Source organism: Cheilinus undulatus, linkage group 22 (assembly GCF_018320785.1).
Source record: "Cheilinus undulatus linkage group 22, ASM1832078v1, whole genome shotgun sequence".
Lineage (NCBI taxonomy): Eukaryota > Metazoa > Chordata > Actinopteri > Labriformes > Labridae > Cheilinus > Cheilinus undulatus.
Genome location: NC_054886.1, coordinates 24,210,738 through 24,230,983, shown reverse-complemented (window position 1 = coordinate 24,230,983; position 20,246 = coordinate 24,210,738). Strand labels below are relative to the sequence as shown.

The 20,246-nt window shown below is 40.1% G+C and overlaps 1 protein-coding gene across 7 annotated transcripts in view; it reads left to right on the top strand.

The window, feature by feature from the left end:
- The window catches only part of clcn3 (chloride channel 3), a 59,180-nt gene that overhangs the window by 19,664 nt on the left and 19,270 nt on the right, over positions 1 to 20,246 (top strand). For 4 of the 7 annotated variants that reach the window (XM_041779541.1, XM_041779546.1, XM_041779544.1 and 1 more), the window contains 5 exons: positions 13,931 to 14,091; positions 15,991 to 16,090; positions 18,746 to 18,933; positions 19,225 to 19,347; positions 20,003 to 20,209. In XM_041779541.1, the coding sequence (XP_041635475.1) occupies positions 13,931 to 14,091; positions 15,991 to 16,090; positions 18,746 to 18,933; positions 19,225 to 19,347; positions 20,003 to 20,209 (779 nt within the window). Of the gene's footprint in view, positions 1 to 5,748; positions 5,980 to 8,938; positions 8,975 to 13,930; positions 14,092 to 15,990; positions 16,091 to 18,745; positions 18,934 to 19,224; positions 19,348 to 20,002; positions 20,210 to 20,246 lie in introns of those variants that run through there. The other 3 variants (XM_041779542.1, XM_041779548.1, XM_041779547.1) reach the window with 3 other exon arrangements.

The window sequence follows — 20,246 nt, the reverse complement described above, 5'->3', positions numbered from 1 at the left end:
CATGATGTGTTCAAACTGTCTTGAATGTGTAATAGGAAAAGATGGCTCATTCTGTCTGTTTTAATTGGATAGTAAGGACAATTAACACTTTAACCCCAGACTGTTTTTTTTGTTGCAAAGGTTGAGGTTCGAGGAATCGGACAAATTGCTTTTAGGGGGCAAAAACCTCTTCCCTGCCTTGCAAAATTTTGGAAAATCCTGGAGGACAAACTTATTGTTTGAAAGAGAAGTACGGCTTGGGAGAGGATAATTTTCCAGCAAGAAGCATACAGCGAATGCTACACAGAAAGGTTTTAAAGACAACAAGGTGAATCTTCTGTAGTAGCTGTGCCAAAGCCCAGACCTCTGTCCAACAGAGAATTTGTGTCAGGACATGAGAAGGGCTATTCACACCTGATCCTTGTGCAAGTTGAAATTATATTGACCAAGATTGATCCAAGGCAGGAAATACCTCCTATAGGCACTGTACCTACCCCACCAAATGGCTATCACAGCCCAAACAGCCCAGCCATGAACCAAAGCTCCTTACATAAAAGCTCCAGGAAGTGACATTGCTTATACTACCTGTCCTAGCTCATGGCTCATAATTGCCACCCCAAAAAGATACCTTCTCCTGGACGGAGAAAAGTAAGAAGAGACAGGGTTAGGTGCCCTGACCTGGGCTAGTATTCATCCTTGCCAGTTTGGAGTGGTACTCTACCTCCCCTTAACTGATTATCTGACATATCCTTAACTTACCTTTGCAAACTCTTTACCTGTACGACCAGCTCGCACAACCGAGTAATGAAACTCCTGATCTTGTCTTAAACTTTCTACATCTCACTTCAACTGGACAAACCCCAACTTTCCATCCATATGTAACACACATCATTGTGAGAGGAGGTTGCTATTATCTTTAAGGAAGGGTTTATTTCTAAGGCTACATTGGGCAAGAATTGTCACTATCCTTCTAGTGTAAACTTTTGTACAATACTATGAGTAATCATTACATTGCCTAGGATTCCGAATTTGGTATCAAAACAGGTACTTCTATTGTTTGATTTGAACTAGTGTCAAAGTTTAAAGTCCTGGCACTGTGACAAGCACACCACTAACAGCAACAGGAATATCCCTTAAATTCCCTTTTGCTGTTAGTTGTTTGATTCATAAGTGTAGTAAAGCGTAGCAGGGATGCAGTGACTCGGGAGTCTAGACTCAGCCCATTCATAATTGAACGGCAGGCTGTGGGTGAGCATTCCATTCAGTAGGACACACTTAAATGACTTCACTGCATGGGACACCGTGTACAGCGCTGGAGGCAGACAGCTGTGAGATTGTATAGAATAAGATCGATGTTGAGTTAATGAGGATGTAATACAGGTCTGACCTGTGCTGTAGCAAAGATCATGTTGTTCAGAGTAAAAAAAAGAAGAATATTCTGCTTCGTCAGCTGTAATTATCCTGAGTTACTGTATGCTCTGAGTGGCATTCCAGCATTACCAATGCTAACGGCTAGATCTAGTTTAGAGCCTATAGCTAATCTGTTTAATGCTGTGGAAGTTTGGGACACTTTAGTGATGGAATCAGCAGAGCATTGGCGACTTTACACACCATGAGCCTGCATGATCCCACTGTGTGATTTTACGAGGTCTTCAGCCTGTCAGCTGAGTTGCTGTTGCTCCTAAACACTTCCACTGTCTGATAATATTACTAACTGTTAACTGTGGAATATCCAGCAGGGATGCAAAGGTGGCATCCATCACAGTACCATGGCTGAAGTCACTGAGCTCTTCAGAATGACCTATTTTCTATCACAAGTGTTTGCAAATAGAGACTGCATGGCTAGGTGTTTGATTTTACACCTTTTATACACACTTGTTACTTAATCTGAATCGTTGAAAGTATAAGAAATCTCCCAAAACACATTGAAGGACAATCCTGAATTTTCCATGGTTCCAAGTTAATTCAGGCAATGGAAAAACAAATAAACATGCTAACCGTTTTAAATTACTCTCTCATGAAGAACTAAAGGTTAGAATCGGACAGGTAGGGAGCTACACTGCAGTTGTCACAGTTGATTTAAACTAGTATTTATGCCACTTTGGGACCTTTTAATACAAAAGTTTTGTCTTTGCTGTATCATTTCGCTTGGTTCTAGGAGACTTGGTGTTTGTTATGTAATGTATGTCTTTAAGTGATGGGGCTTGGCTGACATTTCAGTGTCTCCAGTGTCAACCTGGTGATTAGTCCTCTATTCTTTGACTCTGAAACTAGACCTCTGAGCTGTAGGCTACAAAGGAGAAAGCCAAGGGTAAGCCTAACCTTCAAATGTTGTACTGCTGCTCCAAATGCACGGCGAGTGTTCGGGGGAATACTGCAAGTAACATACACAGCATTTAACTGATAGTGACAGTAAAGGGATATATTCAAATATAAAACACAGGTTATGATCATTACCATTTAATACCATTAAAAATCAATAAAAATCAGGACAAGTTGAATAAATTTAACAAAAGTTTATATTGCAGTACTTTTTTAAATCAGCAGATGGTGCTACCTGCCTTTGCCTTCTCACGTTCGATCGATAATGGTAAACACACATGTATAGATACCAATTTTCCTGTCCCCATTATCTTTATACTTTGGACCATATTGTATGGTACTATTGTATTTTCCTTGACTCCACCTCCCATACCTGTCAGTCTTGACTGGTGTGTGTCACCCAAACTTGCACCGACATTCCCATGAACCAGTTTGACTGCTGGCTAGTGTGTGCATTCATTTCAGGAAATCTCCACACGAGTTTTCTCTGAAGTTTGTGTGGTGCTTCTCCCTGCCTCTCTGTTCTATTTTTACCCCATAGTGAGGGGTGGGTTCTTAGGAAAGTGTGCAAAGCCCTACTCTGTGCCATGACTCCAGCGTGAATAGGAGGCCGGCTCACTCCTTCACCTCGTGGAGATTTTCTGCAGAAACTTTTTGTTTGCTGAGCACATGTGAAGGAGATAAAAGGAACAATGGGTTGGAAAACATGGATGCTTAAACTGAAAAGGGGTCTTTTCTCTTTTGCAAACAGGATTAAGTAAACTGGACATACTGTTCTTGCTTTTTTACTTCTTTGACTTCCTTTTCGGGTCTTGTCTGAAGGAAGACAGAAATGGTTGACAATACCTGTGTTATTGAGTAGCAACAGGAGCCCTGCTGAGAGGTAAGGAGGTTTAAAGTATGACAAATATTTATATTACAGCATGTGAAATGTCAGGGTCCCATTGTTCATGCCTGAAAGACCAGGTTTTTTGTTTGATGTAATAACACATGATCTCATTGTGTTTACAAAACACCTCCTGATGGTGATTTTACCCACTTCAGCTAAGTTCTCATGCCCTCTCTTAAAAACCTAAACATCTGTCCAGACATTTTTGTCCTTGGCATGCTGTAAACAAAGCAGCAATTTGGTGGTGTTTATTAAAAGGCACCAACATACTGTAACCAACTTTTTACATTTATTACATGCTTGTGCAGCCAAAAGGCTTTATTATTGGACTTCAACTTCCATACATTTAAAATACCCATGCCTCACTGGCTGGAGTTCAATTTGACATTTTTTTATTACATAATATGACGTAAGGGATTTGACAGGCCTGTCTTTAAGTAGCAGAAATGATACATTTTAAAGTGCTGATTAAAAGTATTTTGTTGGACTGGTTCTGGCCACTACTGCATTTGCATGAATCTCCATTTTGTCATATTTCCTACTTAATTAACCATTTCAAACTCATTTTGATGATAAAGGAGAGTCATGCCTTTTTCAGTACAGCTCCAAACCTCAAAAGCCTGTTTTTGCACTGTGTAATTTTACCTTAGCAGTTTTTTATCTCCTTTCATGGTGCAGATCAACACTGTGCTGGTTGTGGCTGAATGTTCTCATTATGGTCATCATGATAGAGGTGAAAAGATGGAAGAAGTCCAACACAGATGAAACAAAAAGAAGGAAGAGAAAAGGAAAAGTTGTTTTTTTGGTCACAGAGTGAACTTCAAAACTATAGTGGTGCCATGGTTGTAAGTCACAAGTATTGCATTGTGCCCTTTTTGGTCCCCTTAAAAACAAGATGATTCATCCCAAGGAGCTATCCATTTATAAATGTACATAATGTACAGTAGTTATGAAGCTATTTTATAACACATTTGGCATCAAATTTACTCAGCAAGGCAGAACTACAACTGTCTTTTGATGTTAACGCAAAAATTGAAGCAACCGTTTAACCTACAGTATCACTTTACTGTTAAAAGTTGACCTTTGAAAGGTTTTTTAATTCCAGAAACTATTAGGGATGAAAATCACGTTTCATCTCGGTACACTACAATATCAATATTCTGGAGGATATGATATCTGCTTCTACAGTATGATATTCGATGGGCAGAAACTATCAACAGGCGCGCAGTAAAAACTTCAAAATAAAAGCATAGTTTAAAGGTGACACTGTAGATTAATGTTTTGACTTTTTATCAGTCTGATGCATAATTGATTAACCAATCGATCTATCAATATGCATCAATGGGTCGTTACACCCCTACGCAGTAGTCAGTTGGAGCTCCTCTAGCACGAATTACTACAACAATGCAACATGGTATAGAGCCAATCAGTCTGCTCTGATAGCAGTTTTCAGCTCATCTGTATTGTTCAGTCGGAAGTCTCTCATCTTCTTCCTGACATTTCCTTAGAGATTCTCTATGGGTTTTAGGTTAGATTGGTTGGCTGGCCAATCAAGCCCAGTAATACCATGGTCAGCAAACCATCTGCTAAGAATTTTACTTTTATCTGAAAATGCGACTTTGGACCAGTCCAGGTCTTTTTCTCCTCAGCCCAGGTGTGATTAGGATGTCGTATGTGGTTCAGGAGTGTGTAGTACACTTCTTCCTTTCAGTCCATGAATATGCTTTGATATATCCTCTGAGAACAGCCTACCTTTCAGCAATGACCTTCTGTGGCTTACCCTCCTTATGAAGGGTGTCAATGATTTTCCTCTGGACAACTGTCAATTCAGCAGTCTTCATCATGATTGTGTGTACCGAGCCAGAGTGAGAGAAATAACTTGCAAGAAATGGGACTTTTCCCAATATTTTGAGATTGTGGATTTTTGTGAGCTGTAAGCAGTAATTAAAACAATAAAGATCTCAAAATATTTCACTGTGTATGAGATGAATGTAGAATACAGAAGTCGAACTTTTTTATTTAAATCATAGCAAAAATGAACTTTCTCATTATATTAAAGGTTTATGCACCTGTATGAAACCTGGGTCTGTTGAAGGTGACAGCTAAAGGTTTCTTTTCAATTAGCACTTCTCCTTTAATGAGCAAATATGTTATATATGTCAAATTAGTTCATTTTAGTAATAGAATACATTTTGCCGAACAAGCTTCAAGCTAACATGACTTCTATTTTCATTATAATGCGTGCCAGCAGCACACAAATTTGTTCAAATACGGGCTTCGTTTTAATTTACCTGATACCCCCTGCGTTTGCTCAGAATGGAATATTCCATATTCCAGCTCGCGCTCACCCATGTGACCCGGCATTTGGTCTCTCCCGTACAGGCAGGGCTCACTGATCTCCCCTAGCAACCAAGCAGGCACGGCTGACCGGCCTCGCGCTATCGCCTTTCCCTCTAGTGTGTATGTGATGACATCATCAGCTCCAACAGTCAGCTGCTGCAGTGAGGAGAGAGAGAGAGAGGAAGAAAAGGGAGGGAGGGGGACGGAGAGAGAGAGAGGAGGGGAAACTGTGCTCTCACTCTCAAACATACACACACGCTTGTCTTCATTTCGGTAAACATGGCAGCGGCGGCGACAGACAGCGAACGGTGCGTAGTGAACCGTTAGCTTAGCATAGCCTAGCGTCGTCTCAACTGTCAACATGGAGGAGGAGGACGCAGCGGCCGACCCCTATTTGCCCTACGACGGGGGAGGGGATACCATTCCCCTGCAGGAGATCCCTAAAAGAGGTACATCACGTCCCCTTCGTCTTTTTCCCAGCCTCTTTTCTCCATTTCTCGCGCTGTTGTGATGTTAGCGGCCGCCCCCCTCTTCCTCCTCCTCCTCCTCCTCCTCATATTTCTTCTTCGTGTACAGTGAGTGCATGTAACCATATGGCAGGCAGACAGAGTACAGGTGGAGGAAAAACGCTGCCTCATCTCAGGCTCACTGTCAGTGTGGATTAGAGCCTGCCATTGCTAATAACAACGCTGTATGCTCTGCTTTCTGGCCTGCATATCTCCACATCCACCTGTCACCTCTGTTGATGATTAACCATTACAGAGTGGGTGTTATTGTCAGCTTTAGAGTAAAAGATAGAGCAGGTTTTGAGTTTAGGCTTCTGTTGGGCCTTTAAAAACAGCAGCATCACTGGCCTCCATTTTAAATCACTTAGAGGCACAGTAACGCTTAAGCTGTGACATATGTGATCTGGAAATGTATGCATCCAGGCTGTGTTTTTTGAAGCCCTTCTTTAATGTCCCGGCCATGTGAGGACATCTGTTGGCTGGATTCAGGACGTCAAATCACATCAGTCACATTTTAGGCTCCTCAGGCTGCAAAATATTGCAAAATTTCTAAATGTTTTTCTTGTTTTTTTTTTTCCCCTTGCGCAGCCTTTAGGGAGTTTGAATTCAGTTGGGTGGGCTCCTGCAGGCTTTGTTGGATTTTTACAGTGAGCGAGCAGAGACAAAAAGCCCCTGGTGAGGTTTGGGACAGATTCAACACCACCTACATCCACATTAGACATCTACATTGGAACTTTAACCTCCTTCCCCCTTGCAGACAGAGTTTGACAGTTCTCAGCCCCAGTTTGTCCTCGTCTTGTGATGCTTACAGGCATCCCCAGTTTCAAGCTTTAAAACCCTTCAAACAAACAGAACCAATTACACTAGCTCTACTATTTCTGCCAAATTTAATAAGGTAACTGGGTTGCTTTGAGGGCATTCACCTTAGGCTTTTCCCAGCCACCCAAAACCAACATGTCATATGTAAACAACCAAAGGAAAGCTGTGTTAAACAAGGCTATTTTAGTCCTCATGCTTCTCAGACTTTGCTCCATTTATTCCCCAGTCTTTCGTGCGACTCGGGAGATTTTGTCGGCAGGTTACAAGGAGGCTGTCTGGTCCAGTTTATGATCACATGACATCCAAGTAGACTAACCCTACTCTGACCTTGCTGACCCGAAGTGTCTTAGCCAGCTGCTTTTAAACCTCCCTGATCTGATTTACCCAGCGGTAGTAGTGTAGAGCTAATAAAGAGGAATGCAGGGGTGGATGTGGGCTGGAATTTCTCTCACAGAAACCCTTGAAGAAGACACTTTCTGATTTCCATTGTAGCACAGGAAGCACATGTCAAACAATGTCCATCTAGAGAAGTGGTACTATTGATAGTCAGGAAGCCTGTGTGTGCACTGACGTTGCTTTTCACCTGATGCAGGCAGAAAAGAATTGCTGCGTAAACGTCTTAGTGCACAGGGGAAGGAAACAGAAGCCTTATATTTATTGTTTCTGTTCCCCACTGAACTGATGGAGCATGATGCTGACGCTGTGCTCGTATGCAGTCCCCCTTAGGGTTTCTGTTTTCAGTGGCATCACCCTCGCTTGGCTCTACCCCTGATTTGATAGCTGCCGGTAGTGCAGCATCATCACAAAAAGGGGGTTTTCTGATTTATCTCATCAGTAAAACCCATGTCACTTCACTACAAATGGAACTGTTCATTTCCTAATCACTCTGTCACTCCTTGTAAGCTTGAAATTTTGCAGCATTTGCTGCAGTGTGAATCTGCAGTCTTATCTTTGGGCTCTGTTGTGTTCTTAGACCAATACTGCAGGACTTTGTATCTCTCTTAAATGTTTTTTGCTCCCTTTCTTTACATTTCAGACAATTGGATTGAACTATTTTAAAACTGTGCTATTAAACGTCTTGAATCATTAAGAACTAAGTTTGGTTAATTTGGGATAATTTTCATTTCTGGGCACTGGAAACAGATTTTGGAATATCTCATACTCTTGAATCTTTGTAGAAAATTGAGTTTGTTGTCACCATGGATGACAGTGGGGCAGTGGTTTGCCCTGTCGCCTTATAGAGGAAGATTTAAATCCTGGTTGGACAGGTCCTTTTTGTGTGGAGTTTCCATGTTCTCCTTATGCATCTTTAGTTTCTCTCCAAGTACTCTGAATGCCTTTGTAAGTCCAAAGATATGCTAATTTGGCAACTTGGTGACTCTAAATTGCCATAGTTATGAGTTTGAGTGTGCCTGGTTGTTTGTCCCCATATGTGAGCCCTTTTGTTGGCATGTGACCAGCCAGGGTTTACCCAGCCTCTTGCCCAATGGCCCCAATAGGAAAGCAGTATTTATATTGGATGGATAAATATGGTCATCATTTCCCCTGATACTAACACAGTGTACTCCAGACACAGATTTTCCTGCAGTAGGTTCCATGCAGAAGGAGCAGCATACCCGAAACTCCTTTTGCCTATTTCAAGACAGACTTTGGGTACAGATAGCAAAAGTTAGTGTTGTGACTGAGTCACAGAGTGAAGACTGTATAGCCTCTAGCACTTTCCACATGAATAAAATCACACAAGTATGATGGAAGAAAATTAAGCATAGCCTTGTCGATAAGGATATGCCAATGATGTTGTCCACACATGGTCAATGCAGGCCACCGAACTCATCGTACAGAGTACAATGATGAGTTAAGGGATTGGTAATTAACCTCAGTGCCCCGCGGTATACAGCATCGAAAGATTTAAGACCTTGAGGAGATGCATGCTTGCTTATATAAAACATTACCATAATCGATCAAAGGCATTAAAGTGGCAGAAACAATTTTTTTTTCTTTGCAGTAAACAAAAAATAAGACTTATTCCGAAAATAAAACCCAGTCATAACTCAAACTTCTTTTCAGGTTGCTCATTATGAACCTTGAAAGACAGCAACTCATCAATCAAGAATCCAAGGTATTTATAAGACGATACAGACTCAGCCATATCACCCTGAGTTGTAGTGACAGAAGAAAGGTTCAGTGGCTTTTTGGTTTGGTTTTGTCAGGATTTAAAACCAATTTTAACTCACACAGAGTGGGCTGTGTAGTATTGAAGCTTTCCTAAGCAACAAAGAGGCCGATACTATTTAGGAACAGAGTTGTAAAGGATGTCTGCATTCTGATAGACTGCGTTGTTGTTAATTAAAAAGGGAAATAAAGTTGCGTTGTTCATTAGAGACTTTAAATCACACCTGGTAGCTAATCTGAAAGTCTTTTAAGTACCCACTTTGCCTCTCCTTAGAGATACTGACCAGAACAGCCTGTCCAGTCCCTTCAGAGACAGATCTACTGTTATTACACCCCCATGGCTAAAGGAACTCAAGCATTGTTTTAAGACCAAAACTCCTCCAGCTGCAAGATGCACCAGGTCATCATGCCCTGGAAAAAATTCCTAGTATCTGAAGTCCACAATTCTCCTACCCACACTTGGTGTGCAGCTGTTTTCAGTACAACACACTTATTTTAAAGGCTGAGAGTGAGAGCTGGCCTATTTTAGTTTTCAGCAGATGCTGAACAATCTGGCTAAGCTGACCTTTAAAGTTTACGTTTTTTGTCTTACAGCTCTGAATTAAGATTTCAAGGCTGTGAGTGTAAGTTTGCAACATTGACTTTTTACTGTATATTTGTGGGGTTGTAGGACTGTGAAGAAGCCTGATATAGCTAATAGGTCATTTGTTCATTTGAGAAAAACATTGCTGTTTTTGTATTGAGTTAAACTTCCCAGATTTGGTAGTCCTCCCTCTGTTAACATTTTTATAGAATTTCTTTGTTTAAATTCTAAAAATGTTGCTGCACAGCTCTGTCAAAAGCTGAGTGTAAACGGGGTGAATTTAAGCAGATTATAGGCTAAATTTTGAGTAATATTGCTCTTTTGAAAACTGGACGATTTACACCTTGATTGTGCCTAATTTGTTGTGCAGCATACAGACAGGAACAGGGGCCATACTCCACTGATTGGCTGCTCCTGAAGGGTTAAATGGTGAGAGCAGAGTACCAAGCTGATTCTTCAACTTCAGGGCTTTTTTTTTTCCTGATTGCACCTGCACAGTCTGCCAGGCAGTGTCTGGAAGCACCATGGCAGCAGCATCCTATAATGAAAGATTTGAACGAACAGGAAATATTTTTAAAGCGCAGCCCTTTTCCCTGACAAGGAATAGTTGTTATTTAGCTTGTGCGTCTGGTTTGTTGGTGATGCTGAGTGCTCTCATGTGTCCAATGAGTATGCTGATAATGTCCGAAAAATCCTATCTAAGTCCCTTCTAAAAATAAGACCCAGGCCTCTACTTTTGTTGAGTCAACACTTGAGTCACACAAACACACCGTCCCTGGTGTGGACAGGCCATACTATTACCGTCACTCTGAAATCAAAATGGAGAATGATAGTTTTACCCTCCTCTCCAAGCCTGACACTCTCCCTGCTGCTGACTCCACAACAGCTTCAATAAACTCAGACATGCTCACTTCTCCTTTCTCTTGATCCAGTTTGCTTTCTGCTTGGACAAGACGTTTTCTCCTGACGTCTAACAGAAAATCAGACCGTTTCGGACTTCCCCTTTCGTATCCCCTTAAACATATATGATCTGAGCCTCTCTTAAGAAGTTAAAAATCGTTCTACTGGGTGAAAGCCTCTTTTGGAACTGAAATGCATATAATTAGGGGGAATACTGTGTGATTTTCACTGCTTTTATTTTTAAGCTGTTGTGGGTTTCTTCTTTGTGCACTTAGTTCTTTTATAATATGGTATAACCTGGCAGTAGTTGCTGTGTACTAATGGTGGAAAGGAAGCAGATCCATCAGAGGGATTTTTTTCTATGAATGGAGCCTTGTTGTGTAGTCCTGACTGGCTTTTGTCATAGTTGTACTCATGAGATTAAGAATGTAAGGTTAAGTATGTACTGTTGACTGGAATGTGTGTTTTTGATGATTAACTCTTCCACAGCAGTGATCAATGACATGCAGTTTAGGAAAATTAAGTCATTTTTATTTCCTACATTGGTGGGAATTAAACTGGTGTTTGCTGATTTCATTTTTATTCAAGTTAAATATGTTTCATGTAACATATACTGCTATTTTATTCCACCTTAAAGTGTGAACTATGCTTTCAATGAAACCTTTTTGTCTCTCTTGAATCTTTATAACACAGCTAAAAGAGATTAAGAGGCAGACATACGGACCAACAACACTATTAAACAGATGGGTCTTTTAACCATAAAGAACAATTTTTTGTTTGTGATATTAAACTAACTTAATCTCTAATTGAAAAAAAAATCAGTGCTTGTCCTAAAAATATGAATGCTCGCAAAGTGACATGATTTATAAAGTGTATTCTGTATTTTGTATTTGTACTCTTTTCATGACATTTCATGCATGAGATGTCACAGTAACAGAGGACTGTATTAAGCTGCATTAGATAGCTTTTCTCTTTGTTATTATATAACATTAGGACTGTCAGCAATCCACTTTGCCCACCAAAACCAAGCTGTTTTTATTGTCCTATTAGGCCAGCCCACTTCTTAAAATCACCATCGTCTCTCCTTGTGGTTTTTCATTTTCTAGTAACGTCCTCTGCTGCAGTCGGCTCTTATCACAAGATGCTGCAGCAGCAGCATGTTTGCCTTATGTGTGTGAGACTGAATAATCACGGCTTGAGGGTGGAGATTAACTGTGACAAACTCACCGTATAACACCATTCCTGTAGGCTCAGCTCAATGCTGCATGCATACTAACACAGGAAGTCTTCTGAGTTTATCTTTGAAGTTGTTTCGACAAGAAAAATCAATATCAGAGTTGGAGAAAATAATTTGTTTTGGTTGAGAAAGGATATTTGGTGATTTTTAATATGTCTTTGCATTTATATTAATGTGCCTTAATGCAGTCTGATGTTATTTTCTCTACTGTTGGCTGGCATTAGCTTAAAAATACAAAATAAGTTTTTCTATCTCCCATCTGTGGCATGTTATGTCTCTGTAACTTTCACCACATCATCTTCACTATGATCTCAAATAATAACCATTTTTTCCATCTCAGGAGGAAATGTGCATGCTTTCAGTGAGGACCACAGTTTCTGTAGTTTGATTAGTTTTAAGCTCTCTTTTTCCTTTTTACCTTTGTTCTCCACTTCGCAGTATCTATTAATTTGGTGTAATTTAGCCTCTCTTTAGCAGTAGTAGCCCTGAGGATTAATTTTAGCTGAATGTGCAGACTGGAGAAACAAGTTTGTACTTATCATTGTCATATTATAACTGTGAGTACTACCAAATATCTTCAGGCGGAAGCTTGAACTGTTGCTGTTGTGTGCCTCTTCTCTGTCCTTTTTACACACTGCGCTGCCTTTGTGCTGCAGAAGAAGTCACACATTTTTTGACAAAGTAAGAGAGAAGATTAGGCTCTGCTTTCTGAGTACTTCAAATGTGGGAGGTTGGGTTTTTACCTCATTTAGCAAATTATATTTTGGCTTAGCATTAATGGCCCTCTGAACTTGAACATTGGCAGTGACTTCATGAGTTACGTGGAGGATGAGAGGATTGGGAAGACATTTAATCAGTGAAGCATACAAATAAAGATATTTTACTTTCTTTTAAGTAAGAAATGACTTATTGTAAAAGCAAAATGCAACCACATGAATCCAGTGATGTTTTCCAGATAAGAGTAAGATACAAATTAGCTGTTGCCTTTCTGGGTTATGATGTCTATGTGGGTTAATGTAATGAACCGAACCAGAGCAAACTAAGCCTGAGTAGTAGAATAAATTGTCTTGGTCATTTTAATGTCAGAAGATGCTGCATTTATCTAATTAAAGTGTTACTATGGCCTCAAAAAGGGCTTTGGACAACATTTTCTTTGTATGTTTTGCCTCTAAACCACTAATATGTTCCGTCTGAAATCATAGTCATGTTCAAGTCCTTAAGAAACAGACTCTAATTGTGGGTCTATGCAATCACATTGTTATGCAGCCAGTAGACTGATACAGTCAGAGCAGCTCGAATGACACAACCTGGCATCCAAAGAATTGAAGACTTGATGCATAAAGAGAGGAAGAAATCAAGAAGAAGAAAGCTCTTCTTTGCACATCGACACAAACACACTATCCCCAATGTGAAACACGGTGTTGGCAGCATCAGGCTGTGGGGTTGCCTCTCAGCACCCAGCCCTGAAAGGCTTATAAAGGTAGAGGGTAAAATGAATGCGGCAGATTATAGGAGAGTCCTGGAGGACAGTCTTATTGGGGCTACAAGAGAACTATTGCTTGGGAGAAGATTTATTTTCCAGCAGGACAATGAACCAAAGCATACAGCTAAAGCTACATAGAAATGGTTTAAAGACAACAAAGTGAATGTTCTGCAGTGTCTGAGTCAAAGCCCAGACCTCAACCATATAGAGAATTTGTGACTTGAAAAGGGCCATTCACGCCCGATCCCTATGCAACCTGACCGAGCTTGAGCGGTTTTGCAAAGAAGAATGAAGTAAATTTGCAATTTGCAGATGTGCAAGCTGATTGAGACCTATCCACACAGACACAGCGCTGTGATTGCAGCCAAATGCACATCTACTAAAGAGTGACTTAAAGGGGGTGAATATTTATGTATTCACTTATTTTACCTTACATATTTTTATTTAATTACCTTGTAAAAAAATTTTTGTCAAATAAGCCAAATTATATTGACCATGATTTATTTATAAAATCAATAAACTGTTAAGACATCCAAGGGAGTGAATACTTTTTAAAGGCACTGTATGTGACAACACAAAGAAAGGTGAACCCTTGTCCCTTTACTGTTGCAGTGTTGCTTTAATGTAACAACTTAATCCACAATTTTTTGTAAGAGTTGTATAATAAATGTCTTTCTTCTCTGTTTGTCTTTCTTTTCAGGGTCTAACTACGCCATGTCTAACGGGGGCGGGGCACCCAGTAGCACCACTCACCTGTTGGACTTCCTAGAGGAGCCCATCCCTGGTGTGGGAACCTACGACGACTTCCATACCATCGACTGGGTCCGAGAGAAGTGCAAGGACCGCGAGAGGCATCGGAAGGTGAGAAGCTACACATGGAAATAAAATCAACTTAAAGTCTCAATATGTTTCAATGGCAAAAGTTAGTCTTTTGAGTCCTTCAAGCAAATTTGAAGACAACAAGGATTTACTCTAATGCACATTAATTCTGTACAGCTGCCATTTTTTCTTCATCAGAATCCACCACTAACCCTAACTCACCCGTCAAATACCCAACATGTACTTTGTTCGGAGCATGCAGAGACCTTGAGCCTTATGTTATGGTCAGATTATCAAAGTCTTCTTGAAAACACCACTTACTCCCACAAGTATCCAGATTATACCAGGTTCTCACACATCCTGGAAAACCTGGAAAACAATAGTTAAGTTTCCAATCATGGAAACAAAATTTGATCCCCTGCCCTGTGATTTCAGCCCCCCTTGAAAATATTGTGACATCTAGCACTTATATTTTCAATGTGGACAAATGGAAGTGTGGCGCTTTGTATTGATGAGCCTTTGACAGCTTTAAGATGTGTTGGTATAGTCCAATTTTAAACAATTCTGACATGTGCACAAGTAACTATATGGATGTTAATTATGCACAGCTGTCTGCTTTGTAAACAAGCAAACAAGCTTTGTAGAGTGAAGAAAGTGAAGAAACTCAAGGACATGATCCTATCTGATGACCCATCTCAACACAAGCAAACGAGAGAAAAGTAGGATTAGGCTGACAAGGGAAAACTGTTGCACTGCCTCAAGCTGGTTTGCACTTCATCACATGCATGCTGTCAGGATACTACAATAGGAATCAGTGTAACCAAGCTGCTTTTTTGCTGATGCTTGCTTGTGTATCATGTAGTTGGAAAACTTGTAAAGATAAAGGTGAAATTTATTACACAGCATTATTAAGCATAGTGTTGAAATTGCTGTTGAAAAGGAACACAAAGTAATACAATCTGTAATGTAGGAGGTTGAAACAACGTAAGACTAAAGAACAATCATAGACATGCTTTTAGAGAAAATAAGAGGAAAAATTAGGCTATTAATGTCCGAAATATTACAGATATTAATCAAATAAGAGCTATACATCTGCAAGTTTGTTAAGATTATTCTATGATAAGGTCATTGCCATTTATAAGGATGGAAGAGTTCAAATTTTTAGTCTTACTCTGCAAATCTTTTAAATCAGACCGCTGCAGAAAGGAACACGTCAGAGCATGAGTGTGCTGCCTTCCTGTAATATCAGCTAAATTTTCACTGAAAATGTCCTGTTAAAGTCCTGGAAATTGATCTCTAGGAAAGAGTGTGGAAACACTGATACAATATTTTAGCATGTGCTGGTGAAAAATCCTGTCGCACAGGAAGAGATGTGTTGCAAACTTCCTGCAGAGCAACGGATTGTTTGGATAACAAAAAAAGAAGAAATGAGCTGTCTAGATAAGCTTTAAAGAGAAGTAAATATCAGGATTCTTTTTTCCAGTGTTACTTTAAAGATTGACTCCTGTTGCAGAATTCTTAAATGACCCAGGTTTGACTCTGATGATCTAGTTTTGGAGCTCTAAATAACTGCATGAAGGTCAAAGTGGGAGAAATTCCTTATAGAAGAATTTATGAATGAACCAGATTAAAATGACACACATATCATCTGTCTGTATTTGTCAACACTTTACCTGAATATTGACACAAGTTTACAGCCCTCTAACAACATGTTATTCAAAGTAGAACTTCAGGAAGTAACAGCACTGAGAATGAAAGAAAACTCAGGGTAATGTTATTATAAGCAGTTAACTGTTTTATTGAAGCATTATTATGAAATTGAATTCCTGTAAACATAACTTCCATAAATGTTGATTTAAAGACCTCTCTCTGACATTGTTGGATCTGTAAATGGTTTTAATTAATGTTGTGTATTTTGTGTATTTTTCTGTGTTATTTCAGATCAACAGTAAGAAGAAGGAGTCAGCATGGGAGTTCACAAAGAGCCTGTACGACGCCTGGTCGGGCTGGCTGGTGGTGACGCTCACTGGCTTGGCCTCAGGTAACACGTGTGCACATACACAAAAAGACACATACACACACGCAGAGCTGTTATCTCTGCTGGTGACTCTCACATGCTCCACCTCAGGCAGCTCACACTCAGTATTTATCTTGACCTTCTGCTCTATTTTCCTCTCACTCCTCCACAAACAGAAGCTTCTTCTTTCTCTTGCGTAGAGCCTCAAAGGACAGAGCTGAGCAAGACAACTCACAAATAATTGATCATTCTTCAACCAACAAAATATAGAGATTGAGCGTGTAGACCACTAGGATTTGGCGGTATTCATTTTTTAATACCCTCCCTGGATTTTACCGGTGTATATGGTATTACCGCCCGTTGTTCAAAAATCACATTATACAGGTACATGTCAGCATGCACATACCAGCACAGTGAGCTTCTCTGGCACTCTTTATATGTGGATTGTCTTTTTTCTCCCAAAGCCTGGCAAACACTGGTTTAACTGTTTTTGTTGTTGTTGTTGTTGTTGTGTTTTTTTTTCAAAGTGTGTAGTGTGCGACAAGATGACATACCACACACTAACAGGTTCTATTTACTGACAACTAGAGTCTCAACTTTCAAAAATTAAAATCTGGTGTTGTTTAATGCAACTTGAAATAACCAAGCTAAACAGTGCTAGCTGTTTGCTACCTATTGATCCATTGTGATTGCAACGTAGGTCCAACTCCTCCTTGTCAGATTGGTTGTAGTTTGACTTGCAGGCAGAGATGCAAAGAGACTAATTACATTTACTCAAATGACTGTAGCAGAGAAGCATTTTTCTGTAATGGTGCATTTTAAAGTGCTTTTTGAAACAAGTAATTTTTAACACTTAAGTATATATAGGGGGAAGTATCATAGTTTATACATTTGAAAAAGCATCCATTACTGAGTTTTTTAAAAATCCTAAATGTCAAAACAAGAAGGTTCTAGCTTTCTGTCAGTAACATGAAACTGACCAGTTGTTTGGCTTTGACTACACATGATAGTCAATAGCACATATTAAGATAATATTTTCACATTACATCTTAAAGAAGCTGTTGCTTTTCACATTATTTTAAAGGTGTGACTTTACTAAAAGAACCTGCTTGGAAAATCCCAATTTTTCATGTATTTATTGCACACTAAGGACAGATCATGTTTTAGTGTACAATTCCTCAGTAGCTACTTAGTACTTCAAGTAAACTTTAAAGGAAATTCTTTTACTGGAGTAGATTATAGACTAGTAATTTTTGAATTTTTAAATAATTTTATCCAAAGTTACTAAACTTTTACTTAAGCACAGTAATCTTGCTCTTTTTCACCTCTGCTTACAGGACATGTATAAACACTCCTGTTGTTTCCACAAATCAACAAATTGCTCACACATTTTTGATGTCTGTCTAGCATTATGTTTAAAGTTTACTATCATTGTCATGGCTGTGTTTGTTTTGCTTCCTCCCTTGGCTAAGCTTGCCTCCTGGTTGGCTGTAGTTCAGTTTCACTTTACAATCCAGCTTATGCTTGCTGGGCTGTCCCGTGTGTTCCCTGTCCTGTTTGTGGTCTGAGAGCAGACCTGACCAATCAGAGTCATTTGAGGAGAATGAGGCGGTAGCTACGAGCGGGGATCAGTTGTACTGTGAGCCAGTAGCAATGGCTGCCGCCAATCTAGCGTTTACCTCAGCTGTAGCTACAGTATAGCAGCAGTTCTATTAGAACTGGACCACATTTTTTGATCAAATAAGAGCCCTGGAAGCTTTTTATGATGGAAAAGATGTTTTTCTCCTCTCCTGACTTGCTTCAGCATGAGTTTGTGATAGTTTACAGACAGGGTTTAGTTTTTCTGTAGCCAGTTTATACAATGGCTGCTGCTGTCACAGCAGTTAGCTTGCATGTAGCCATAGCATAGCAGCAGTTTTGTCAGAACTGAGCAACATTTCTTGATTAAAACAAGAGCAGAGAGCCACACTAAAAGCTTCTCTTGGCAGAGAAGACGTTCTTGCACTTCTCTTGACCGGCCTCAGAGTGAGTTTTATCCACCAACAGGCTCCACCATTCTTAACTGCCTGCCTGCAGAGCTCAGATTATTACTGAAGCTGTGCGTGTCTACTTCCTCATTTTGTCTTTTTGCTCTGATTGGGCCATAATGTATGTCACTGACAGAATGATCTTTTAAAACCCTTATCTTACCAAAGGCTTAGTATGGTAGGTTTCCCAGATACATTAGAATTATATCCTATGAAGTAGATATATGAAGCAGTCTCTCTAGCATGGCATGTTAGCTTTTGTTCATATGATTACAGAAATAACCTGTGACCTGATTTGGTTGCTGAATTCTTTTTTTTGGTAATGATGTAGGAATCATGTGTTTTGTTTGTTTGTTTGTTTGTTTGCCCTGCTTTTTGACTGGCAGGATTACTGCTGAATTTTAGAGGAAGCTTGTAAATCAAAGAGTCAATCACTGGTTTTACAGAAAGCCTCTGTATAATATAGCTTTTTTAAGTTTCACTCAGGATCTCTTGCCCATACAACATCTTCAGACTGTTCCACTTTGCTGATAAGATAACATGCTCAAATAAAAACTGGTAGCATTACTTCAACTTCTTTTTTTTTAATCTTTTTTACTTCCTGCCTGTTTTCCTCACCTCTCTTTCCCTTCTGTTCTTTCTCTCCTTTCAGGTGCATTGGCCGGTCTGATCGACATCGCTGCCGATTGGATGAACGACCTGAAGGAGGGCGTGTGTCTGAGTGCCATGTGGTTTAACCACGAGCAGTGCTGCTGGACGTCCAATGAGACCACGTTCGCTGAGCGGGACAAGTGTCCTCAGTGGAAGAGTTGGGCTGAGCTCATACTGGGGCAGGCTGAGGTACACCAACACAGACATCGGATACTGTAGCTAAATATTACTGTAAATCCTGAAATTAACTGGAGACCTAACAAGGCCACTGTTTGTATCATTTGAATTAAATTAAGACATATATTTAGAATACATTTCCTATAAATTGATTTTTTCCCCCAGTTTTTAAAAGAATCAATGGTACCTAACAATTGTTTAATGTCTCAAGAAGAATAGAAAAACCTACTATGATCATAAGTTACAGAGTTTAAAGGTGCTTCTCTTCATGTTTTCTGATCTCCTCTTCCTCCCTCTCCACAGGGCCCCGGCTCATATATCATGAACTATTTCATGTACATCTACTGGGCTCTATCCTTTGCCTTCCTGGCTGTCTGTCTGGTCAAGGTGTTTGCTCCCTACGCCTGCGGCTCAGGGATTCCTGAGGTGAGGATTGCTTCTTTTGTTAAACCCCCCTCAGGTGCGTTTCAACCATTTTGAAATCTGTCTTTTGTGGTGCTTTCAAGTCTTCATAGAAACTCAAACACATAAGAAAACTGAGCCGCTTCCATGCTGGAAAACTGCATTATTTTCCCTTCAAAGGACAGAGAAATGATTCCTTTTGGACACAGCCCAAAACTAGTTTTTGCAACAGTGAGGTATCAGATTTATCTGATGAATAAGGCTTTCTATTTTTCTTTCTTTGTGTTTACGAGTGTGTGAAAAAGCTTTTAAAGGATTTCTACAGACTATTGATGTTCTTTTTCATCCCTCAACTCTAATTTTCTCCTGTGTGATTGATTTGCTCTCAGAGTCAGAAACTTGATGTAGCACATGAAATAGAGTGTAAAAATCTCTGCAGCTGACTCCAACTCTCCATAAAAGTGGTCTAATTAGTCACATGCACTCTCCTGGACCTGCACAGTATTGTACGCTCACAAGAATCCTGTAATGTCTCAAAAGGGTTTAAAATTGTTAATTCAGCAGTCAGCAGGAGGGATATGAGAAGTTTGGACAGGCTGTGAAAAGCCATTTTCTGTCTTGTTGTTGCCTTAGTAACTAGAGAGGGTGGACATTTTCTGAACTCTTCCTCTCTCTGCAGATAAAGACCATCCTGAGCGGGTTCATCATCCGGGGTTACCTTGGAAAGTGGACCCTAATGATAAAGACCATCACTCTGGTTCTGGCAGTGGCGTCCGGTCTCAGTCTGGGGAAGGAAGGCCCACTGGTCCACGTGGCCTGTTGCTGTGGGAATATCTTCTCCTACCTCTTCCCAAAGTACAGCAAGAATGAGGCGAAGAAACGAGAGGTGAGAAGGAGAGAATGCTCCATCTGGACTTTTATCT